Source organism: Mangifera indica, chromosome 3 (genome assembly GCF_011075055.1).
Source record: "Mangifera indica cultivar Alphonso chromosome 3, CATAS_Mindica_2.1, whole genome shotgun sequence".
Lineage (NCBI taxonomy): Eukaryota > Viridiplantae > Streptophyta > Magnoliopsida > Sapindales > Anacardiaceae > Mangifera > Mangifera indica.
This window is the reverse complement of record NC_058139.1, coordinates 15,209,638-15,236,017: the sequence shown is the minus strand read 5'-3', so window position 1 is coordinate 15,236,017 and position 26,380 is coordinate 15,209,638. Positions and strand designations below refer to the sequence as shown.

At 34.3% G+C, this 26,380-nt stretch overlaps 2 protein-coding genes across 8 annotated transcripts; both read right to left on the bottom strand.

Annotated features, from left to right (window-relative positions):
• Positions 1-4,373: 4,373 nt before the first annotated feature.
• LOC123210557 (polygalacturonase At1g48100-like) lies at positions 4,374-8,157 on the bottom strand. 3 transcript variants are annotated; one of them, XM_044628991.1, is made up of 7 exons: positions 8,003-8,157; positions 6,358-6,802; positions 6,048-6,215; positions 5,893-5,937; positions 5,601-5,808; positions 5,421-5,502; positions 4,374-5,157 (listed from the first exon to the last, which is right to left on the bottom strand). In XM_044628991.1, exons 1-7 carry the CDS (start codon positions 8,140-8,142, stop codon positions 4,650-4,652), a joined length of 1,596 nt encoding a protein of 531 aa, XP_044484926.1. In that variant the 5' UTR covers positions 8,143-8,157; the 3' UTR covers positions 4,374-4,649. The 3 variants fall into 3 exon arrangements, with proteins under 3 accessions (XP_044484926.1, XP_044484925.1, XP_044484927.1); XM_044628990.1 differs by having other exon boundaries at positions 5,601-5,937; XM_044628992.1 differs by having other exon boundaries at positions 5,601-5,937; positions 6,358-6,812; positions 8,003-8,086.
• A 4,361-nt stretch (positions 8,158-12,518) lies between these two features.
• LOC123211321 (importin beta-like SAD2) lies at positions 12,519-26,173 on the bottom strand. 5 transcript variants are annotated; one of them, XR_006501386.1, is made up of 23 exons: positions 25,911-26,168; positions 25,542-25,677; positions 25,354-25,441; positions 25,112-25,261; positions 23,925-24,087; positions 23,021-23,205; positions 22,757-22,930; positions 21,468-21,613; positions 21,261-21,384; positions 20,997-21,177; positions 20,270-20,429; positions 20,115-20,156; positions 19,885-20,003; positions 19,595-19,793; positions 18,251-18,382; positions 17,209-17,312; positions 16,424-16,603; positions 15,618-15,757; positions 15,397-15,536; positions 15,144-15,304; positions 13,544-13,670; positions 13,208-13,441; positions 12,519-13,119 (listed from the first exon to the last, which is right to left on the bottom strand). XR_006501386.1 is itself a non-coding variant. In XM_044629960.1 (22 exons), the coding sequence occupies exons 1-22, from the start codon at positions 25,998-26,000 to the stop codon at positions 13,281-13,283; spliced, it is 3,102 nt and encodes a 1,033-aa protein (XP_044485895.1). In that variant the 5' UTR covers positions 26,001-26,167; the 3' UTR covers positions 12,519-13,280. The 5 variants fall into 5 exon arrangements, 4 of the variants coding, with proteins under 4 accessions (XP_044485895.1, XP_044485897.1, XP_044485898.1 ...); XM_044629960.1 differs by having other exon boundaries at positions 12,519-13,441; positions 25,911-26,167; XM_044629962.1 differs by lacking the exons at positions 12,519-13,119; positions 13,208-13,441; positions 13,544-13,670 and adding an exon at positions 14,494-14,769 and having other exon boundaries at positions 25,911-26,172.
• Between the last annotated feature and the right edge of the window lie 207 nt (positions 26,174-26,380).

The following is a 26,380-nucleotide window of genomic DNA, read 5'->3' as shown; positions in this document are numbered from 1 at the left end:
ATACCATTTGAAATGTTGAAACTATCTGATAAAGATACATTCCTTTCTTCTCGGTTCCAGTTTTTTAAACTCATGGGAAAAAGTCATAGATAAACACTGCTAACTACTAAGGTTGCAATCTATTAACTTAGGTTTTCTACTTATCCATAACTCATAAGGAGTGAAAATAACTAATTTAGTAGACACTGGGTTAAGTACATAGACAATAGTTAATGTTACATCATCACAAAGTGATGTTAAATATTTACATGTGCCATTTTTAACCTAATCATTTCCAATAGAATTCAATTCTTTTCTTCATTACATCATTTTGTTGCAAAGTTCTTGGAATTATTACTGCCATACTATTCCTTTTTCATTATTCAGTTCTTCAAAATTTTTAGAAAAATACCAAAGACTTTGGTCAATTATTGAAACTCTTATCCATTTTGTCTAATTAATTCTCAACCTCAATTATATATTGTCTAAAGCACTCTATTACTTTTGACTCATGGGAAATCAAGTAGACAGGACCGAATCGAGTGTAGTCATCAACACAAGTAATGAAATATAAGACACCTTCTCAAATTTATATTCATAAAAACACATATACTTAAGTATATAAATTGCAAAAGAAGTTAACTTTTTACAACTTTGTCAAATGGTTTTCTAGTAGTTTTTCTAGTTGGGTAATGCTCAAATGTAGGTAGTTCTATTTATATGAAAGTCCCTAACAAACTCTCATAGGCCAATCTATTCAATCCATCTTGGCCAACTTGTCCTAATCTAGCATATCATATATTTGCATTCACATCCATACATATAAGAGAAGCAAATAATGAAAAAGTAAAATTATCATAATAAAGGGTGACAAACACCATATAACCATTCAACAACAAATCAAATCCATAAAAATCACTTCTACTATATTTTGATAGAACACTCAGAGAAATTCAAATTATATTCTAATTTAAAAATAACAAGTGCTTTGATCAAGATTTATCAAATATTTAGAACATATTGAATTTCATATAGGTATAAGATTCGACTACCTTGTAAAACTCATTTGCTCATGTTTATCCCTCTTACTTTAACCCTTATGTTGTTGCCTACATAAATCTAACTCATTTTCTCCAGAATTAGATAGAAATCCACTAAAGCTTCTCTGTCATGAGCTATTTGGTCATTGACTTCTAAGTCCATAATCCACATAGGGTAATACTTAATTAATATCACAATATTGGAAACTAAAGTTTCATCATTTTATGTAGAATGAGATAATATTATTTTTAGCTATATACATTCATGAGCGAAATAACTCTCGTTGCTTCTATTGCAATAATTCTTCTTGTTTCTGTCTCTTCTTCTAGTACATTTGTCACTCTTGTTTTAATTCCTTATTCTTGTTCTTTGAGCCTTGTAGGACCTCCTTATCTTACTCAGACTTAAGTCATTTACTTTTGAAATCATAACCAATTTTTGAAACTCGACTCTGTAACGTATGCATGAGTAACTAGTCTAGCTATCTCAAGGGCACTTGTTTACTAGTTTTATGTGGTGAGAACTATCAATAAAAGTCCTTATATTCTCATTTTGGACCATATGCACTTTCATACGCTTCCACTCTTAAGAAGAGATCATTCTACTATATAAACTTGTTGCTCATTTGTTAGGTTGCACCTAGTTGGCTTCAGTTTCATAATCATATTTGATATTCTATCAAATTTAATAATCAACTGTCTTTATTTGGAGACTACAATTTCTCCAAACTTTTTATCAAAAACCATTCTTATGTAGTAAGTTTTGCTTTTTACATGTGTGATGTGTGTCTGCATCACATTTGTGTTAGACACCATTCAGGTTTCCATCCCTTAGTCAGTTGTAACTCAATCATAACCTAATTTTGCGGCCTCCAAAGCCTTTTGCTTATTTAAGATATTGTTCATCTTTAAATATCATACATCATAATTATCCCTATTCAATATCATCTTCATTCAAATCAACCATTATGTTTTATGTTGTTATGGTTAATGAGATCACGAAGACATATATCAGACACAACTAAATCAGTGCAATCTAAAATACACATCAATTGTCATAATTATGTATTAAAATTTAAAATATCTCACATAAGACATAAAATTGAAAGTTTACTATGTTCCCAATCATCTTTTATGACTCAAATGCTTAACATTTTAAAATTTAATTTAATTGCATCAATATTAATTCTAGATAAGAATTTCACTAAATTCTACCTATCTTAGAATTTTCACATTTAACATATATAATATGTAATACAACAATTGAATCACTTATTATGACTATAACCATTTCATCAACTCATATTATTCTTAGAGTCACTCTATTTATGATAGGTTAAATACATTGTATTTCATTAATTTTGGGAATAGTGTCAAAACAGTGAATTTTCTCACAGACATTACTATGTGTCACCCTTTAGCAAACTATAATGTTTCCACTTAGTCCTAAAAAAATTTGTATTCTTATCTCGAACAAGATCATTTATTATGGGGACTAATGGTCATGTATGAATATGATTAGATTATGTACCATCTCTTTTTTAATTAAGAGAGTACGACTTCTCTTTTAAGTCTAAATCTTTATTGTACATATATAGTTTCAACATGCACCATTAGATCATTAGACGATCACATCATATACTTAATGTGATGGTTCCTAGTCAACAAATTTGCATGAATTAAAAATATATGTTTTGAAATATCGATATGTGTTTTCAGGAATTGGAATGATGTATTACATGCCTTTATGTATCATAGGACCCATAGAATACAGTTTACATAGAGATCAGAGCATCACACAGTTGTCATGCTATGAAAAATGGGTTTCACACACCTAAGTGTGTCAAAAATAGTGTCTCACACGCTCTCACACACCAAAACATGACCCTACATGCTTTCATGCACCGAAAAAAATATATGTATGTGCATTCACGCATCGGGGATGAGCAACATACGCTGCCACTCATCGATGGGTGTTGACCAATTCAGGTTCAACCCAATTAACCATGGGTTGACCAATTGACTAGTAAGTTTGGACACCCCGCTACAATCGAGTTTTCCCAACCCAATGGAACCTAAATCAGTGAAAAACCCTAGATCTTGGTCGTTCAATTCATCATCTTTCGACCATCTTTCGACCATAGGGCTTTTAAAGTTCCTAGTCCGACTGTCCTACTTAGACCAACGTCATCCTTTAACTTCGTCGAAATCTGGTGATAAATGATTAGAAAAACATGGTTTTAGGTCTCAATCTTTGGTCGAATTTCATAGATTCTGATGTCGTTTTTAGGCATTTTTTAATTTGGTGCATGTAAAACAACTCTAAGCAACATTCAAACACATTTCCAATCCTTAATTTCATGCATATGGGACAAATTGAATTTGAATAAAAAAATTTTAATTTTAATAAATATTCATACAAAAACCAAAATTCAGATTTTATAATTCATAGAATCAATAGACATATTCATAACCTAAGCTCTAATATCAATGTTGGAAAATTAAAACATGCCATAAATCAAATTCTGTAAACTAAAAAGTGTACCCAGATTCGATTTCTGATTGCAAGGTTCATTTAATTACGCTTCGAGGGTCTAACGTGAGTCATTTTCATGATTCCATTTGTGTAAGTATTACAATCCTTAGGAGACATTTTTGTGTGCTTTGGTGTCTGAGAGAAGAAGATTTTCTTCTTCTGTAAATAAATTACGTTAATCAGAGGAGGGGATGCAGTGTTTTGAACATTTATATAGGTGTCAACTGCCAATGACTCCCCCTCCAACTACCTTTGGCAGTTAATGTAGGCATCCAGGTTGGGTTGACTCGTCATGGGCAAACCTAGACCCAATATAAGTCTTATACAACCACAAAATGAAATATCATAAGCATAGAACAGATTCGGGTTGGATTCGAGCCGAGCCGAGCTCGGCTCAATTTATATATAGCAAAGCTCAAGTTTGAGCTCGAGCTCGTAGAAGTCAAACTGGAACTCGGCTCGAATTCGATTCAAATTTTTTTGAGCTCGAGTTTTTAACTGTTTTGTTATTAAAAAGACATCGTTTTAATACATATTGATCAAAACGATGTTGTTTTGTATTAAAATTTTTAATTAAAAAATTTGACGAGTAACTTGAGCTTGAACTTGACCGAGCTTTTATAAGGCTAGCTCGTTTCGGGCTCGAATAGGCTCGGTTCGAGTCCAGCCCTAGAACCGATGGTGCAGTCAAGTGTTTGATTTTTATTATTCTATTAGAAACTAAGACTTCCATGGGCACATACCGTGGGTTTGAAGAAAGAGGAACTTGAAGCAACATCAGGAACAACACATTGACATCTCAGTTATAAACTAAATACTCCATCAAAAAGATCAAGTCATTTAGAACTATATTGAATATTTGTACTAACGTGATGACATCATCCAATCTATTATAATACAAGGCCAATAAAACTTGACCCATTTTGCACTATATTTCATCACACAATAAGGGGAAAAAATACCCTAAAAGGGATGAAGCCTAAGCAAATAATAATCAAGACCCCTTAATGATACAAGGTCTTGTAATTTATGCAATAATATATAAGTCTATATAAATATAAAGTAGAACTTATAGAAGCAAAGCTATTAATCAATCAGCTGCTGCAATCGTATGCAGAGGCTTCTACCAATTTCTGAGGTTGCCCATCTTGCAAGCAATTAATGGGAGGAATAGTCACAGTTTCCTGAGTACCATAAGCGTTCCAACAAAATGGATCATCCAGTAATTCTCCTTCTTGCGGCAGAAGCTCAACTTCAGCCATTACTATATTTGTGCAGGGCACTGTATCACTGCAGGCAAAATGGATTGGCGGTTGGCGAACATCGTAAGTTCCCTTTATGTTTCTGTATGTGACACCAGTGACATACACAGCTGAGGTTTGGTTTCGACATTCTTTTGATAAGCAGTAGTATTGGTCTATGATTATGCAGTTTAAAACGTTCTCCATTTGTATGTTCTCAAATGATATTCCTGATACACAGCCTGATCCTCCTTGCCATGTCTTGATCCTCAGCCCATTGTCTGATTCTCTTATGTTTGTGTTTCGCACAGTTATGTTCAAAACACATGCTTCCGAATTGTGCACTCCTAGACTCCCAATGCTGCAGAAAATAAGGTAAAAATTAGGATATTTTGGTTTGTATTTCGTGAGCAAGAAATGACAATTAATTTATGAAGGACCTGGTATGTTGGTAGCTGGCCTCACAACCAATAGTTTAACATGAAAAACTTTCAAAATTCTTGTTCAGAAAGTTTTTGAATATCATAAGATGTGACTGAATTTTTCAGAAAGTTACTTAGTTGTTGGTTAGCAGTAGTTGAGAGGTAATAATACAATCATATTGAAAAGGGAATATGTATGTACCTTATCCCGTGACTAGGCCCGCAAGTGACACCTTCAATGTCCACATTTGCACATCCAGTTCCAATGGAGATGCAATCATCACCTGTTAAAATTGTGACTTGCATTATTAATTATTTTTTCATTGAAAGAGTTGTTAAACAACTGTCAAATCCTGTAAATGACAAGGGCCTTTTGGCCTACCATTGCTTATCATGGAATTGTAAATGCCAACAGACTTTGTGTTCTCTATATGAATTCCGTCTGTGTTGGGGCTAAGTTTAGGGGAAGAAATGGACAACTTTTCTATTAGAACACCTTCACAACCATCGAATTTCATATGAAACTGCGGGCTGTTTTGGATTCTTAAGCCACTCACTACCAAATTTGAGCTCATGAAGAACCTAATCAACTGAACAAGTAACAACATGAACTTAGTTACAAATTTCAGTTTATGATTCAATTTTTGAGTTGAGTTTAAGATGATTATACTCACAGCAGGACTGTCACATGGTCCTTTCGCAGTTGATCCCTGGGGACCCTGAAATCATATTTTAGTTGCTAATATTAAATTTTGTTAAACAGAGTTAAAGACTGATAAGATTGAATTGTTTTTAAGCAGATTATACAAAAGGGAAATTAATTAATTACCCTGTGAGGTTTACAAGGAAGATCCCACCATTGCTGTCCATTCCCTTCAATGGTTCCTTTCCCTGTGAAAGTCATATCATCAAGTCTGTAAAACACAAGCCATTGGTTGGGGCTATCTGCTTTGGGCCAAGAATCAGGACCATCTGGAGGCATTAGAACACCATCCACCTTTAAAATTACAAAAATCACACTCGTCAGAAATCTAAAAATCAATGTTAAATCATACCGCATTTTTAATTTATTGATATTATTAAGGTAACTTGTGCAAACGTCTTTGCAGAAATGAACTAGAATTATGAGAAAAGCTTACCTGGAATACAAGTCCTGGCTTGCATGGTCCTGAGAAGATTGTTGAAGTAATTTTGAAAGAATAATCAGCTGGAGCCAGAACAACCCCTGACTCTACAGCACAAGCTGCTTTCCATGCCTCCCTGAATGCGGCAGTGTCATCGGCACAACCATCGCCCACTGCTCCGAAATCTCTGACGTCAAAAATGCAGTCCGGGGAGTTCGGTGGATCATTGGGATAGGGTTCGGAAGGAACAGACGGAGGATTCGATGGCGACGAAGTGATGGGTTTCCCAGGAGGAGGAGCAGGGTCAGAAACAGGGGAAGGTGAAACAGGGGAGCTCTTTTCCTTCTGTTTTTTGTGGTGATGATATCTTCCTTCTACATTGCTTGAAATTTGCAAAAGAAGGGTAACCGTAATGCAAATGAGGATCAACAACCAACGAACGAGCTCCATGAACAAATATCTGAGAAAATCTTGAAAATTTGGAAGGGTGTTTTAATAAAGAAGATGAAGAAGGAAAAGAATAAGAAATAAAAAGAGAGTTAAACCTTAAGAGGTCAAGCAAAGAAGGTAGTCAGGCAGTTTGAGAGAGAGCTCAAATTATAAAAAACTATTGGCATGAACACGACAGAGAGCGACACGTGTCAAGTTCTGGTTGACTCAAAAGTCATTCCCTCTCGGAATACTGTTGGCAGCTTTTGATTAAGTTTTTTTAATCAAAATCTCTCATTTTTTATTTTATTTTATTTGGTTCGTTCTATGTGACAATTTCCTATTTGATGTCCAGATAACTCTTGTATACCTATTTATTTATTTTTACATTTATTTTTATTGAAAAACAGTTGCAGTGTACAGAAAGTTCTTGTGAATTGCTTTTAAGAGGAGATTCCTAGAATGATATGCCAAGAACTGATCATTCCAAATTTCAAAGCCCATAAAAAAAAAATTAAAAAAAGGCAAAGAGACTACACAGAAATTGCTGATTTTTTTACCCTTTACTTTACTTTACTTACTTGGGATCTCCAGCTATATAAGTAAATATTAAAGTGATCTCTCTTCCTTTTTAACTTTCTCTAAGTGGCTTGTATTTTCAAATACAGACAGATGTATATCATATTATAAAATAATTCCCTCTAGCAATTCTACACAATAAGTTAAAAGCCAGTCAGCCATCTGAAAAACATAGACCAAAATGGTAATAAAAACCAGGGAGCGAGCCAGCCAGCCAGCCAGCCATGTGAGGTCCTGCACTTAAATCTGATCTGATCACACTCGTTTGGTGAATGTTGGTAATGTTGATGAAGACATCAAGTGAAAATGAATGAATGAATGAATATTGCAAGTATGCTTCAACTTAGTTTGATCAAATGTCAGCAAAGAGCCATCTCGTGACTCTTTATTGTTGTTTAGCTCTTTGTGGCCATAGAAACAAACCACATTATAAGAAGCATGTAGTGGGTTCTCGACAATAGAATTAAACTATTCACGGGTCCATAAACCAATCACACACCCACTTTCAATTCTTACCAAATCATAAGAAAAACAACCTAACCAAAGCAACTCTTATTTCTCATGTGATTGCCCACATCAAACACTATCAAAACAACCACAACTATAACTAAAAATTACGCAAACAAGTATATATATTAAGTTCACTTTTTACCTTGTCTTCGCCGGCGGTGGGTTTATGGAGCTTGGGAAATTGAGAAAGCAATGAGCTGGCTGGACTGGTTTGCTTATATTAGAATACGCTAAGTTTAAGGAGGTTTTTATAGAGGTTTTGCCTTGGCAATTCGCATGCATGTATTTTGTCTCAGTCTGTCACGTGTGTACTCTCACGGGTGGCTAAGTTGGAGGATTTTGGTGCACTTTTCTGTCCGACGGTGTTGGTATTTGTGGTTTGCATCGTGACACGTGGATTTGGGCTGTGGGATGCGCCACAAATGTCTGATTAAATGTTTTCAGTGGGCCACATGGCTCTATGATTGGATCTTGATGGTCATGGGGCCTGCCATTTAAGAAGACTGAGGAAGACTTGACACGTGTCAAGTAGGAATTCACGGGTTGGTGTTTCTGTGTGTCACGGGTGACAAGAAGTTTAAAGGTCGGGATCATATTAGATTAGATTCCAGGGTTTGTTCCCATTAAAAAAGAGAATTAAGCAACAAAGGAGGAGAGAAGAGAGAAAAGATTATTCTGGAAGAATGGAGAGACGAATTTGATTAAAATGATTTAATTAATTAAAAGTCAAAATATTTTTGCTTATTTGTACTATACTGAAAAATTCTGTTGGCCCTTTTACATTTTACAACCAGAAATTCAGTTTGGTCCTTAACATTTGATTTTGTGGCATTTTTCACCCAAAGCACTCTAATATCCTCTCTTCTGTCATATTTGAATCCAAAATTGAATCAATTAATTGAATTGATCAAACAGATTGAATCATAAATCAGTAAAATAATTGATTTGATCATTTATTTGGTTTTAAAAAGACCTTACTATTGAGTACAGGAGAGAGTGATGAAGCATATGAATCCACATAAATTAATCCAGTGGATGAATAGATATTGCACCCACTCACAACTTCACCAAAATTGTGAGTCATATTTAACAGAGAAAGGCAGCCCCAGCCCCAAGTCAATTGATTCAGATGGTCCAACCAAACCAATATTTTGAATAAAGTATAATCTATATACATACAGTAGTTACGTATCTGACATCTCTTTAAATGCTGATTATCTTCAGTTCAGTTAGTAATTCAGCTGCCAGATGCCAGAGATGGTGGCAGAGGCAGACACGTGGATAACTTAAGAGCCACTGTATTTGCAACTTCAAAGAAGAAAGCCACAATTGAATTGGCCCTCACGGTAGCAAAGTCGATCTTTGACAAAAATTTGGTTGATTCAATGTTTCATTGTCTTTCAAGAATATATGATTAGAATCTTTGGGCTTTTTTGGTTTTTTCACTCGCTACAACTTGGTGAGTGGTGATACTGCAATGCAAGTCTTCGTACGACTGACTGTTGGCAGGCAGGCACACATAGAACAGCCCACTTGCAATTTTTTTTTATGTAATATGCTGTCGCCATGAACACTGGCATTGGGCATTAAAGGATAGTTTAAGTTATAAAACAAAAAATTTTATCTAAAAAAAAATTTGAATTTAAATCTTTTTAGTGATATCTTAAGATCATTCATAAAAGAATATAAGTTTAAATTTTATTTAATATTTATAAAAAAACATAAATTTAAGGTTTTTTTTTTTGACATATCAAAATTAAACTTTTAATTTATTTAATTCACTTATATAAATGATAGTCAAACACTTATAAACATAAAAATAATTTATTTTTCAACTAACATAATTCAAATTAATCGATTAAATTGAAACCAAACAACGATACATTAACATAGATCAACACATACACATTAGATTACACAAAATTTAGTTGTTCAGCTATTAACATAAATCAATGTTATCATTCTGCCTTTACTTGGTCTTCAAGCTTGGAATGACTATTCCTTGTTAAGAATGCTAGTTCTTCTTGGGAATTACCTTCTTTCACAAACTTTTGCTATAATCAATTCCAATCTAATTGCTAAAGTTATCGTTGTCACATCAATATTAGCCATTCTCATTCCACTATGTATACTAATAGTTTTAATAATATAACTACTATCATTCTTGTCTTTGGGTAATGTCATTAAGGTGTTGATCGAGGTTCACGTGCCACAAATTGGCTTTGTAGTGGTGTAAGCATGTACTTCGCTTATCGATATTGCATTGACATGAGTTATTTTGGATAAACTAGAGGTTGTTACTTCCCACGTGTGACATGCTCTACAAACCAAAAGTTTTCCCAATCATGATGTGAGTTAAAGGTTATATATCATGAATCAACATGGGGTATCAATATCATGACGAGATACGATAGGTTTGATGCATAAGTTATGTTTTACATGTTCGACAAGGGACATTCATCTCATTTCCAAGACGACAACTATCTTCCCTCTAGGGGATTTGGAAAGTTTGTACATGAGGTGTGTGACTTCACATCAATTGCTAGCAAGGGAACATGTATCCTTGTAGGTGTTATCAAAGCAACATTATTGAATCATTGGGTGTCTTTACCATCTCAAGTCATTGAATAGCACATTAAACGCTTGTTAAACCAACTATTAGGGGCCACCTCTAAGACCATGTGTAGCTACTCTGCAACTGTAGGGTGAGACAACTAACTATGACTAGGCCTATCTTTACCATGTAGCTACTAATAGTCATAAACTTAGGCAATGATGGAATTTAATATTGTTCAATGCCCATGGGATGCCCTTCACTTCCAAGACTTTGGAAGTAATTGGGTTCCCCCATATTTGGGGAATGAGCATTCCCAATAATAACGCTAGTTTCCCCTTACAACCGAACAAGTGGCGCATGTTCATGAAATTTACAGATCCTAAAAGAAAATTCATCTGATATAATAGGACCAACTGACGAAAACCAAACAGTATGTTTCAAGAATATATAAATCATTGAAAAATTACACTTTGTAACCTTGTGAATTTGGTTTGAGAAAGGCACAAAATGGTTTCAAAAACAGAAACTGAAATTTGGTTGGGCCAGTAACAGCACACATATACACTGCCAATGCCAACACTCTTGCGCAATCCTACCTGATTTTTCTATATTAGGCTAGTTTCTTCTTGCAAACAAAAAGTTCAACAAAATCACAAATTACAAATAATCAAAACAGATTAAGGGTATTCTACAATAATTCTCATCCTCTGCATCAAATGTCTTCTATGTCGGTCTATATCTGATCCAAATTTGATTTTAACAAACTTATACCAAATCTGAGCCATAAAAAAAATGAACTAAACTTAAATCAAATTGAATTCAGTTTAATTTAACTTGCCAGTCAGCTTAGACGGAGTGAGTTATGGCCCGTACCAGCCGGCTCAACTGCCTAAAAAATTGTTGCCACTCTCATCAAATATCTTCACCATTTTCGTTGCAATTTCTGGCTGCCCTAGCTTTTAACTCTCTGACTCCTCCACTCTCCTTTGACTCTCCATCAAATATCAAAATTTCTCTCTCTGTGAACTTTCTTCTCCACCATTTTCCTCATTTCTCTTTTGTCACATTCTCTATGTCTTTCTCCTTCACACATACAGTTACAGAACCATTTTTCATATCCCTAACTTTCTCTCTCCAGTATCCTTCATCGTTTCTGCTCTTTAAGCATCCATTTTGAGACCGAAAGTGTTCAAAAAGCTTAAATCAATTGTCATATACGTTCTTCAAACCTTTCTTCTTATTGTCTCTTCGGTTCGCCAATGAAGAATTTGTTTTCTCTGGCTGTAACTCCAGTTACACCTCTTTGTGTCACTACCGATGGTGCACCAAAGTTTTTTGGTGCTAAATATCTTCTAGCAAACTCAAGTTAAAAACTTAAAGCCACAAATTTGAACACCAAATTCGAATTGAGCTACGATTCTTAAAATTTTCTCCTACGTCGAACTCGAACTTGAACCTTCATTATGATTAACTCAATAAACTCAAACCAAACACTAACTACCTATAAAATCATTCCAATCAAACCTAGACTAATCGATGTTCAGACTTTCTTCGGTTCAAATGTACTCCTACCACATCTTTGTGATCTCGTACAGGAATTAAAGTTAAAGAAAAAAAGACAGCCAAAATGCAGGAAAAAATTCCCCTATCAAACATAAATTACAAATAACATTTTCCTATTTGCTGCTACAAAATGTTTGTCTTCCAAAAGATAAAACGAGCCATAACCGACGGAAGTAAAAATTCATGGAGATAGATGTACGTCGGTTGTCATGCAAAGCCTTCATCAAATATAATCTATTGAAGCTCTGTCCGGTAACGCCGCAAATATTAAAAACAAAATTTTATGATTCAGCGACACTAGTAAAGAGAGCGAGACTGGACAGCACAGTCCACTGATATTCAAACCGCAACATACCCACTGATATTCATTCAAACCGCAACATACCCACTGATATTCATTCAAACCGCAATCCTAAAGTGTAGAAGTTTGGAATAGATGAATAAAATTTCAAATCAGAATCAAATCATGTTCAAGTGGTCTCTCCTGTAAGATAATACAAAACAAAATAATAATAATAATAAATCAGTACAGTCAGAATCAATAAAACTATTTCTCCCCATAAACTTATCGTACAAAGAATAAGTATATAACCGTTTTACAATCACCAGCAGAGCTACGCTTTAAGCCACTCTGCAATCAACCCAAAACTCCAGACCCATATAAACCAATGTTATATACGTGCTGTACCAGTAAAAGGGAAAAATAAAACGTATCGGTACTCTCCAAAAATTATAAACAACTACCACATTGACATAAAATTCACATCAAAGACCGACCTATTTACTCACGAGACCCTCCTTGCTGTCAACCTATGAGGCAGACTCAGGTTCCAAATAATATAACCCAGAAAAAGAGAAATTTAGAACCAAACAAGAAAAGACCAATGAAATACTGTCTGACTTGGACTAAAAGAACAAAAAGGGCAACACAAACTGGCAGAGACAGGCATCTTCTGCTATAGAATGGCCGGCATCTGATATAAACTGCAACCAGACAACAGGCAGCTACAGACTTGTCTTGCATCATATGCTTATAGGTGGGAACTTGGACATAAAAAGCACCAAGCACTTATCAACCACAAAATTTCTTGGGGATTACCAGGACCTCACCAATCATTGGGGATTCAAAGCTCCAAGTGCTTCAATCCAGAAAATAAGAATCTCATCAGGTTGACAGGCATCCTTCACAATTGAACCAACAAAATGCTCCCAGGGTTTGCGCATTACCAAATGAATTAAATAAGCAATGAATGGCAAATGCAAACCAATATTTGAACAACAGTGGTATTCAAAGCTCAAGTCATGAAGTGGTAGCAGCAGATGCTTTCTCAATTTTTTCCTTCTCAATCTCTACTCTCCTCTGGTCAGCATGCTGGGCAACACCATTCGCTAGTGCTTGATAATGGAACTCAAGTGTCTGCGTAAGGTTTTGGAATCTGAAGGGATCTGATGCTTGCATAGCTTTAGAGAAAGGACCAAACAAAGGTAAGTTACCGAGTTAACAATACTAAAAATAACTAGAATTTAGCAAAACAGAATGAAAGCTGAAGTTCAATTTATTACCTTTAATGGTATCCACAAAGAAAATAAATGGATCCACCTCATCAATTGGTGATTGCAACTCTTCATCATCACTGTAGTCGTCATCTGAGTCATCATCATCCTCATCATTGGGGCGGAAAGCCCTTGCCTAAAATAATCATTAGGTAAGATATCTATGAGTCTGAAAACATCAATAAAATTAAATGATCTACTAGAAGCATGAGACAATAATAAAGCAACAAACAATATTAAGTATTCCTACAACCATTCTTTAATCAATAAATTAAGTAGAAAACTTTTAATAATTCTCTGAATAGCTCCTCTCCAACTGCATATTGCACTGTCACAGAGATCCTCTTCATACCTAATTCCACCACACACCACATCTATATATAATCTGATACTCTAGAGGCACAGGAAAGTGAATTTTCTAACCATTCATACAATACTGTTTCCGAAAAATTATCACATTTTATCAACGCATTTCTATTAAGACATCAACCTCCATATTTCAGCTACAAGTACAAGATGAAGAGGAATTATGTTAGAGCTTATGTTTATGTTAAGAAAAGGAGAAACACAAGTGGCAAGGCTGGGAGGATACCAGGTGGTACTCAACCAGCAAGTCAACTTGCAGAAAAAAACACTCAACCTGCAAGGGAACATGCAGCACGGTGCCGCAGAAGCCAACAGATCAGGACATGCAGTTAGAATGTGGGACCACAAAGATAGCCCAAGATGAGGTGGCAATGCTGGATTGGGAATGCTGTGGAAAGGGAGAAATAAATAGAGACCTGGAGTGGAAAAGGAGGGCAGGGAAAAACATTGTAGAATGTGGATGAGGGAGAGAGCCAGCCTTTTTAAAGCTGGGAGTTGTTTTTAGGGTTTTCTGCGATTTTGGTTTTGTGCTCTGTAATTCTGTTGAATTGGTGTGTTGAGAATTATGGTAACAGAGTACTATTGAGGGAACCTTTTGATGTAAAATCTCTTTGTTTCATTTCAGTAAAATCTCCAATACATGGCGTCTATGTTACATTGATCCTCTGTGTTACAGCATTTACAATCAATATCATCAACTCTTTAACAACTCACACAAAAACTATATTACATCCAACTGCAGTTCACACCAGAATCTGCAGTTCACCACATTATTAAGTGAGGAAGGCTTCCAGACAGCAGCAGCTCCCATTGATAATGCTTCAGGTACTCATCAAATTACAACATGCCCCTTGAGAAAAGTTAGTTTCCTAGTCAATTCAAATATGAAGGGGATGCTCACTATTTCTCCGTGATGTACATTGAGATTGAAATAACATACACTGACTGATGAAATAGGTTGTGATACCATCGGTCATATCAAGTCCTAGATAAAATGGAATCCTATACATATCCAAGCATTACTCTCTGAATGCCTCACCTGGATTGTGTCATGGCAATTGGGAGGTTATGATAGAGAAATTGGAATAGAGTGCTATTAAATCACTTTGGTCAATCCCATTCCATTCTCTCTCTCTCTCCCTTTTTTTTTTTGGTTGGGACAGTTTAAAAATATTATAAGCATTCAAGAAATGATTCCTTTCAACCAGAAAACACATTCAAAATTATACAATAATGTACACACCTGTGCAGCTAATTTTTTAAGTCTGATGCTGTCAGCTTCATCTCCATCCTCAGCATCCAAACCCATTTCTTTGTCTGAACCATCACCATCATCATCTTCATCTTCAGTTTGGAAACCATCCATATCATCATCATCTTCAGCCTCTTCTTCCTTCGAAGCTTCTGTGAATAAGTCCACAACAGACAAAAATAATGAGTAACTGTTAAAGTAACATATAGAATGAGACAGACGTGACAGAGAGAGAGAGGGAGACCTGCAACTTGATCCTTGTATGCAACTAGGAGATCAAGGGTAGCGCGGAAAATGCGTCCTAAAGCATCCATTGGCAATTGGTCTGCAGGAAGTCCAAGTAGTGAGGTCAACCCCAAGCAGCAAACTTTCTTATCATGTTCTCTGCATCACCAAGATCACTTGCAGCTAAGAATATATATTTGAGTGAGATGGGAAGCAAGACAACAAAGATCTAACAATCACCTTTTAAAATTAGCCCGGATACCGCTCTTTTTCACTTGTTGCAACATCTGGAACCAAAGACTAAAAACTTCTGTTGCAACACCAAGCTTGTGCAATATGCCAAGTGTCAAAGATGAGTTGTAGAAAAGGGCATCAGCAATCTGCAAAAACATACATATAGACACACATAAATACTCCGGTAAAACTTTCAACTCAAAATATAACTCAATGTCAAAACAACTATATAAGAATAGAAATTTTATTTCGAACATATCCTAAGAGGTAAGAACTAACAACCTAAACATTTTTTTTTTAAAATAACAGCCTAAACTTTATTTAGAAGAAAATAACAGCCGGGACTTCTTTTGAAAGAAAATAACAGCCTAAACTTCATTTAAAAGAAAATAACAACCTAAAATTCTTATAAAAGGAGATAACAACCTTCATTTAGAGAGCTTTAACAACTTCATCCCATCGCTTAAGGCTATAACAGCAAAAGGAAGAGCAAATTTTATTTTAATCTGTTTAGAATTTTACTAATTAGGAAGGTATTGACCGATATTAATTTATACTGGTTTCTAATGATATCCCCATGGAAATCCCATGGTTGATTACTCATATGTTGAGATAAAGAGAGAACTACAAAAATTGACGTACCATTTCCCATGAAACACAAGTACAGAACAGGACCAACAAAATATAGCATATTTTTTACTCAATGAGGTATCTACTAATAGCCTTAGAAAATCAAAAGACTATTCACACATTACTTTAGGGGAAAAGAAGAGTATGCTCAAAGCAGAATTAACAAACTCCCAGAAACCTACCACTTGCATCAGAAGACATTTCAAATATGATTTCTCAGTTCGACGCAACCGCTCAACAGTGATTCTCAGATATGGTTCAACCCACTGATCCACCTGTCCTTTACAGTTCTGGAAAACTACTTCAATGAGCTTCGGAGCTGGTTCAATATCACCATCCTCCAAATTTTTGTCTGCCATTATCTGCATTAATAAAAAACATGGATATGTCAATAGAGGAAGAATTAGATGAAATGAAAGAAAGCACTAATAATCCTTTTCTTTAAAATATATGTAAGACACGTTCGTTTAACCTAAAATTTTGACTTCAAAGATTGACAAAAAATTTCCGACCATTAGTGTCCCTTGATTCAAAGGTTTGCAATTTCGCTGAGTTGGCAAATGCTAAAATTCAATTTATAGTTTTCCAGGGAAAAGAAATACTATATTAGAATACAAAATATACTAGAGTGGAGTTGTAAACAAAAAGAGGATAAGCTGTCCCAGGAAACCAAATGCTCACAGACTAAACAAGATGGAAAACACATCTACTCCAAAATCACCAAAGCAAAACATCAAAAACCCTACTCCAAAATCTTCACAAAAATCCTAGGCATCTAAGCTTCCCAACTGCATCAATGAAGTAAATAAGTAATAGTCCTCTACTGTAGGATTAAACAGAATTAACGGCCAAACGTTTGTATCAATTTTTCAAGTTAAAACATCCCAACCCTATATATAAATATAGAATGCTGCACTTGAACTATGAAGAAGTCGAAAAGTGGTAGTAAGTAGAAAAAGGAACTCACAGAAGAAATCATATTCCAAAGGCTTTGCTTGTAATCTGGTTCCTTGCAGTTAAGGAAATGCACAGTTCCCCTGGAAATATAGTTGTCCAAAGGAACCAAAATATCTGCATGAAAATGAAAATCTTTGAGGACCGAAATTGGCACATGTTTACAATATAACTTTTGCAAAGATTCCATCAAATTCAGTATTAAAGATGGAGAGAACACGTCCTATGCAGCATATTGTTCAGATTTTGCAAGAATCTATACCATCTCCTCTACATGAGAATCACAAGATCCACTTGGACCCAATATTTGTATGGTGCAGATCCCTAGATCTTAGGCACACGCATTATTTTGCAAAAAACATTACAAAGTTAGGTGTAAATGATTCAGGATCAAGAAGCTTGGACTAAGCTTATAAACTGGATATATTTTGTCATTAATTGCTGTTATTGCAAAAGAAAACTATTTTTAATTGATAAGTAAACAATAATTCTTCAAATAGAGAAAGAACTGTACAGCATACAATCTAGTAAACCAGAAAACAATGGAGAAAGAAAAGGTAAAAAAATAGTACAGAGAAACACAAAAAAATAATGACTAACAAAGCCCTAAAATTGTTAAGAGAAGCTTCTAAATTGATATGCATAATAATAACTTCACTGCAATGAATAGCATTACTAAAATGCTATGAGAAGCAGAGCATATACCTATGCTCTAACAGATTTGTATCCAGAAACATCTGCATTGTGATACAATAATCTCAATTTACCTAAATAACTCCAATGCAAAATTTGAAAATTCTATTAATTTGTGCAATCTCCATTTCAGTTAAAATCAGCTATGTTTATCACAACCTCATAGAGGTGAATGATATTCTACAAACAGCAGAAATAAAAAGAGAAATCTTTAATCCAACAATCAAAAAAGAAATTTATGAAATACATCCAGCCAGAGATGACAAAAACAAAGGACAGAACAATAATTAACAACTAATAATATATACTCAAACCTAATAAATTATATAACTAAAAGATCATGCAAAGAAACATAATCTTACTTGGAAAGAAATCAATGGCCCAATCTGCCAATGCTTCAATCATCAAAGGCCAAAGGCTCCACATTTCCAGAGATATTGTTGGAGAAAAGAAAGTCATATACGAAACAATTTCCAAAATTTCCTCAAAAACCTCTGCATAAATGAACCAGAAAATTTTGTTCTGAATAAATTAATGATTTTTAGAATTGAATTAAGTGATGGACCTAGATGAAGAACGTGAAGTTTGCACAAGTCTAATAGAAATAGTGAAATAATTACTTAATATTCCCTGGGATAAAAAAAGTGCATTTGACAAGAAACTTCTTGTGGTAAATAAAATACTGAATTTAAAGCAAATAAAGCAACTGAATGGTGTAGTATGTTGAGAACATGAGCTCTACATAAGTCTTCCAGAAAAAAAAATATGAAATAAAGCATTAAACATTCAAGTAGGATAAAATAAATAATAGTTAACAATGAACAGTATCCAATTTGAATGCTTTGATGAGTGCAAAACTTTAAATAGAGAATATTTTAAGAACAGTAAACATCTAGAATGCTTTGATGAGTGCAAACTTTAAATGGTATAATTGCTTATGCCATCATTAGATTGTGGAGATACAGATAGAATGGAGATGAAATTATTGAATCAAACATGCAAATGAGCTGATGCAGGGCATTACAGGATCTACATACATATCTTAGGCTAAGCTGGAAGGGTTTTAAGGACCTCTTCTGAAATTTACTACTTTTTTCCCATCACACATATAGGATCTTAGTTGTTTAGACAACAACTCAGTTAAAAAAATTTTGGTAAATATTGATAGCTTCCTCCCACATTTTGTCTTAATTTCACACCTTAGTAATTTTTAATTTTCTCCTTCAAACATCTTCAAATCTAACATTTCTCCCATGAAGCTTGATCACAAGAAATTGCAGATTTTGAGTCAATCAGTCCGCAACTCAGACCAAGAGAAATCAGAATTTCTTTTAAATTTTAAATTCTCCAACACAAATTTTCATCCTTGAAAAATATTTAGAACTTAACCAAGACAAGCATGTAAAAAAATTATCCAATCTTGATGATTTTGAAGATTAAGTCATAAATAATTGGGTTGAATCAGTTTTTAATATAGAGAAATAGTTTTGGTGCCCTGTTAATTGTGCATGTGGGAACAGAATTGTAATGTTTGAAAATTATGCAGTAGTCTAAACCAGGAATCTTTGAACACCTAAAACCTAAATTTAGATTTAAAAAGATCAAAATAGTCCTGTTTTAGAATAATGATTGTCACTGTGCATAAGCAACAAGTTATGGGCAGACCCAAAAAGGCAGTTAAAAAATAGCCTATTAAGTATGCATACCCCGACCATCAGTTGTCAGCATCCTGCGCATTATAGGAAGGAGTGTGGGCTCAATTTGGACAAAAAGGTGTGGAAGCCTGCTAACTGATTCAAGAATTGTGCTTATAGCACGCAGACAACCAACTGCAGCTAAAGCACCAGGATCATCAGCATCCTCATCAGCTTCAGCAGTGTTCATACACCTCCAAAATGCGGCAGCCTGAAAATGTAGCCAACAATGAGAAACCCAAGAAGACATAACAAAGCAGTGTGTAGCAGTATATTGGGACCTTAATAAAAGCATGTAATACCAAATTCTGGCATAATCCTAGGGCATAAGGTGCCATTTCCTCTCCAAATTTGTCAACTATAGTCTCCAAAGTGAAGACAAGGTCCTCATTCTCAACCTCATTCATAAGTTTGAAAAATTCTGCAGGAATAAAATGTACGATACAATGAGATCAACTAAGAAAAGGATCTTAAATTTAACAAGCAAAATAGTATGTTACCGATAAATTTCAATATTTAACACACTACTTACCATCAAGAAGTTGAGGAAGAATTGGGCGAATCTCGTTCAAATCTGAATGTGAACAAAATAGTTTATCAAACCCCTTAGCTTTAAAATTCAATAGACAAAAAAGGATAATACAAAAACACACATAATAAACACAAAAACAATGGTAGACTATATACCTCTGCAAGCCTCAACAAAAGATCTTAATGCAAATAATGAATCAACACGAACAGGAAGTTCTGGATCACGCAATCCAGAAACCACACTGTGGAGTGCTTTGCGAAAATTGTTCTGATCTGAAAAGTTAATATGAGCATACTGTCCAGCAACCCATGCCGCCTAATATCAAGGCCACATTATGAGAAATACCCAAATCTCATCCCAAAACAAAAAAAAACTTACATTCATGTTTATAAGTAGACAAGGAACTATCACCAAAGGCATTGTAATCTTTAAACCCAAAGAATATGATATGATAAATCCAACTTCCAAGACACAAATTACAGTTCATCACACTATTCACCGAAATCAAAATTACAATTCAAAAAATTAGTTACTTCAAACGCTAGGTCGTTTTGTACACATCTTAACAATCTAATAATTAAAATAGTCCCACACAGGCTCTCCGTCCAACAAATGACAGAAAATATAATTATCACCTGTGCATGGTGACACCCTATTGGATCTCTGCAATTATCAAATTACAAGTCATTATCTATCAGTAGTCAAATATTGCAATAGGAATAAACTTCAACACTTATATTTGAAATTCAATCTCAATCAAATATGCAGCATGCACTCCAGTGAATTGAATGGCTCTAAGGTGAATAACATGTGACGTATCAAATTGATAAAAGAATTATGAAAGTCAGAAATTGAAGCAATGAAATTGCAAAAGCAGCCAACCTTGGCTCTAAGGTGACCAATTGGACTACCGAACTCAGGGAAAACATGTTGCACTAGCATGCGTTCCAGTTCAGATTTGTAGGGTTCAATTTGTCTCAGTCTATCACAAAGAGATCCAATAGCTAGCAGTGCACCATCTTTCTGGCGATAAGGTTTAAATTCGATGGGTGATTCATCGTATCTGGACCAAAGAAAATAGTCTAAATGAATCCATTTACACAATCATAGTAGGTCACATAGTAAACATCATATGTGAAAGAATACCTCTTAAATATTTCCACAGTGAATTGAATAAACTTATGAAGATTATCTTTTCCACACTTTCTAACCAACTCACTGATAAAATCCATAGATGCAGTCCTGGGACTATACAGATCTTCAATAATATCTGTATCAAGGCAATTAACCACATAAGCTACGTTTGCTGATCCCAAGCTTCTGAAGAAAAATAGCTAGATATCAAAAACTCACCGTAGCCCTTTCTCACATACTCATGAGGGTCTTCATCCCAAAGCTTTTGGTCATTGTTGTTGAAGCACATAAGAGGAAAAACTATCTCGAAAAGAAGGACATCAAGCCGTGGTTTCAGCAAATTATACATAATATTCTTTGAGATACTGCATAAGTTGACAAAATAAAATTAGCATAAAATTTTCATATAGCAGTAAAATATTATTTATGCTACATGTATGATGAAATTAGATCATTCAGTAAGCAGAGTTATTAAATGTAAAGGCACATAAGAAATATGCAAGAATTTCACAACCACATCTTGAATAAGAGCTTAATAAATAAGACTACATTTCTGTTTATTTCCCAAGTTAGATTATGTTTCAAATTACTTATATAGCAAGGACTTACTTCAATCATTCAAATATAATTGAAAATATATTCATAGAATTGAGCCACTTCAAAAAATGATGGTGAATCCTGTCAATCCCCATTCATTAAAGACTGAAAGTCTTTTGGGACAAAGAACCCTAGAACCTAATAAGTCAAAAATGAAACAGTAAAGAGAAAAACTATGCTAATATTAAAAGACAAATGACGCAAAATGAGAAAATGCTTGTTCAACAAGTAGAAATAAATGATTACAAGTGCTGCAATAATTCCTAAACTGTATGAAATCTTAAATATATGAACCAAAATCCAGAACCTACATTTAACAGTGGTTAAGCCCTCAATACTGTATAAAGATGCAGCTAAAACACTGGCATTGTTTTCAATCTGATTTTCTGTGCTTCTCTAAATCCTATTATTTTAATGATGCGATGATATACATGAGCAGAACAATTTGGTCTAAGTGTCTATTTTATAACAAAAATGAATTACCTATAAATTTTATGATCTTTCTTAAGTTACAACATAATTACTTATTTTTCAATATATCAAAAAGTTTATTTTACATATTGGCAACTTGCTTAACCACCAAAAATGCATCAGGAAACATCTACTGGCTGCCTGAAACATAATATTTTAGATATTGATAAAAAACCCTTCTCCCTAAAGACAAAAAGATAAAACCATAAATAGACAAAATTATGATTTATTAATGAACCATATCCACACACACTCTAGAATGCACTCATATAATCAAAATTTGAATTTTTTGATGAAATTATCATGTGTGTTGTTGGAAACTGTTAACATCACATGAAACAATATTCATTGAAATTTGCTGTTTCCACGAATTATTGGATTCAAGAAAAGAAAAATAAATTAAAATACAGAAACTTATATAATGAGAAATCATATTGCACCTGTTGCTCAAATATTGAAGAACAAGGTTAGTCACTCTATCAGGTAAATAGCCACCTACACGGATCCTATTCAACAGATTTAGGTGGCACTCCAAGATCTTCCCAGCATAATTCTTCAGAAACATTTGAGCAAAAGCTTTGTTTTCAGGATTTTGAAGTTTGAGATCTCCAAACCTGATAAGTACAATGGACAGCAGATCCCTTTAAGCAACAAGGCTTATACAAGTTTTACTCAAAAATTCATTCCAAAGATTAAGAAATTACCTAGTGTACAGCCTGTTCAATATATGAACTGTCCATTTCTTCACTTTCCACCACCCCCAAGATTTTCTTAGCTCAGGATCAGCAGGCTCACCTTCTGAGGGAACAGGCCTCTCCAAAACATTCAAGAAAAGAATCATCCAAGCATTGAAAGCATTTGGATCAAAAAGCTGTTTTGGAATATCCAACTGAAAATAGATATAGAAATCAATAAGGATAGTAAAACACAATTTGATACAAATAAAATGTTAAGCACATCAGGGTTGTTGAAAACACATAAACAACATTAAAAATTTCTCAGAATTACAGATGGATAACGGCCACTCACATAAAACAATGCAAGAAAATGTACCAATAAATCACTCCTGGAAAACAGTATGCCTCTGTCTACATTAAGAGGCAAAAAAATGAAAGTTATCTCACTGTGAGAGCAACTACAACCACTAGAATGTTCTGGCCAAATATTTAATACAACATATAAACTTGAATAAGGCAATTATTAGATCTATAACTTCATAAAGTTACAAGAATAAAAGCAAATGCAAGTAGACTGATAGTAGTATATGCACCCAATTAAGTTCTTTAAACAATTTTCTAAGAAAAATAATAATTTTTTTTTAAGAAGCAGTCTATAAAGCTAATAAAAGCAAGATTCAGTACGTCTTATGCAATGACAACTATAGTTGAGCAACACATGATTTCACATAGTTGTTACAGGTTTACCTTTAAAAGCAGCAAAAAAGAAATGGAAAACTTATTGAACTGATATATCATGTGCAATATATGACCCAGATAAAAGTATCAACAAGAATTTAAAGATTATGGACTTAAAACACCCAATCAAACATAGTAAACAGCATAATCCTGACAAAAGATGGGCTGAAAAACTCCAAGTATCAGAACTTACATATATAGATGACCAGAATATTTTACAAATAAGCTTAATCAAGTCAGCAATATCCAATGAGGGGTTGGGAATTTGGACAAGCCTGTTGAATATGTTAAGAAGATGAAAAAATGTTTCCTCAACAATTCGATGAATTGGTGTTCTCCCCTCATCCGACTTAAACCTAAAACAACAAAAAAATAAATAAAATACTGTAAACAACAAGCTTCATGCCTTTTATATACACATAAATAAAGTGTATCTCAATCTTTTTTTCCAGAAACCAAAAAAATACTTAAAACACCAGAAAAGGACAAAAAAGAAGATACAACTTAGGGCAACAAACAAGCAAAAGGGTATTTCAGTTTCCAAAAAGACCCTTATCTCGAATTGATGATAAGAAACTCAAATTCCAAAAAATTTTCAAGAAAATTGGTAACTTTGGCCGTAACACTCCCAATAAGATTTATTCTTATCAAGAAGCAGAACATCACAATAAAATGTATATCGATTGGAATTTTGCTCCTTCAAAATTGTTAGCTTTGCGAACAACGGCAGCTAAGTAACCATTTCCTCATAATGGTTACCTATCCTTGAAGCCTTCAACGCATCTATTTGGTGTCTTGTCTCAAGCCCACCCCGTCCCAATAAAAAAAATTAAGCAAGTGCCCAGGTTGCCTCATTGAAAGATCATATAGACAATATACAACTCTCAAATCAATACTTTTTAATATGGACTGATTAATGTCATTCTACACAGCTTAACTGCTGCTAAACCAAACTTGAACTAAAAGTACATTTATGATAGAGAACTAAAGCAAATTACAGTACTGAAATTTATATTAAAAATGGTCAACATATTATCTATCTATATATGAACAAAGAGAAAAATTCAACCTAATTCAGAGCATTACAGCCCTACTAACCCATAGTTTCTATACACTTTTATAGAAGCAATAGCTGAGGCATGGTACCTAAGTAGGCATAGGAGTTGTTTAAAACAGTTGAATGTCTAATTGTATCTATTCCATATAGAATTATGTACTATTGAGAATATTAAAGCAACTAACTATTTTGAAATTTAGGGATGATATAAACTATCACATCAGGTTCTGATCTCCAGATATCACCCAAATTTTTTTTCTTTTTTACAAATATATATATATATATATATATATATATATATAGGGGAAAAAGTGTGTACTAACTCATATTCTCTAGAAAGAATCCGCAGCACAAATAGAGCTCCATAAACTTGCTGATCTTGTAAGTTATGCTTCACCCAATCTAGAAGGTGAGGCCACTGCTCCGGGTAATCAGCATGGATAATAGTCTTCAGACACTCACCTAGCTGTACCCTATAAAGTATCATGAATCAAGTCCAAATGTAAAACTGAATCTAGTAAGTCAAAAACATATCTTCCAACCATAAATAAACAACAATTGGCACCTTAACAATGGGGGAACTTGAGCAACAAATATGAGAATGTGATCCCGCACCATGTTTTTATCACTCTGCAAGATCTTCTGCTGCTCATCTACATAAAATATTTACATATACAACAAAGCAACATATACTAACAATCTTTGAAATAATTTAAAATAATAGTACCAACAAAATAATATGTATCTATATACTTGGCTCATAAGGTGCCCAATTTTTAGCAATGAAATTCTTGAAATGAATGCTGGCCACTTGTCTCACTGCCATGTCACAGTTATTGTCAACTATGATCTGCAATAGCCTTACCAGATGCTGAGGCATGTACTGAAACTGAAAACAAACAAATCAAACACAAAACAAAAAACTTATCAATCTCTGAATCCCATAAAGAAAAAACACACTTGACGAAATTTAACACAAATTATGAAATTTAAGTTAATATCTTAATCCATTTCATCCAATCAATCAAATTACGCAAACAATTCAGATGAAAAAAAAAACATTAAGAAACAAAATTCAAATCTAAACGACAATAAAAAAATAAAGATTGAAAAAGAACGGACCTGATTGAGACTTTGCTCGGCGGCTTTGCGTTCATCGGGGTTGGGACTGAGAGCAGCTTGGAGGACGAGGGCAAGGCTAGGGAAATCCATGTTGATGCTATTTAAGAGAGAATTGAAGTATGCTAATGAAGAATGATCTAAACCCTTAGCTGAATGGGAGTGGAGGGTTTGGAGTCTAGAGAGATGAAGAAACTGTGTCTGGGTATTTAAATGATTAGGGTTGACGGTTGTTCAACCCTGAATATACTACTAACAACAGGACTACCTTCATAGAGTCTAAACCTGACTTCAACTACACGCGCGCCTTGTTGTTTGGTAGTTGGATGAGTCGAATCCTTCATCTGGAATGGAGTAGTGTCTTTTGTTATGGATAATTTGTGTTATTCCAATCAGGGTTGCCTAAATTATGTGTACGTATAGTACTCGAATCCTTCACCTTAATTAGTGACAAATTTCACCTTTTATCAACA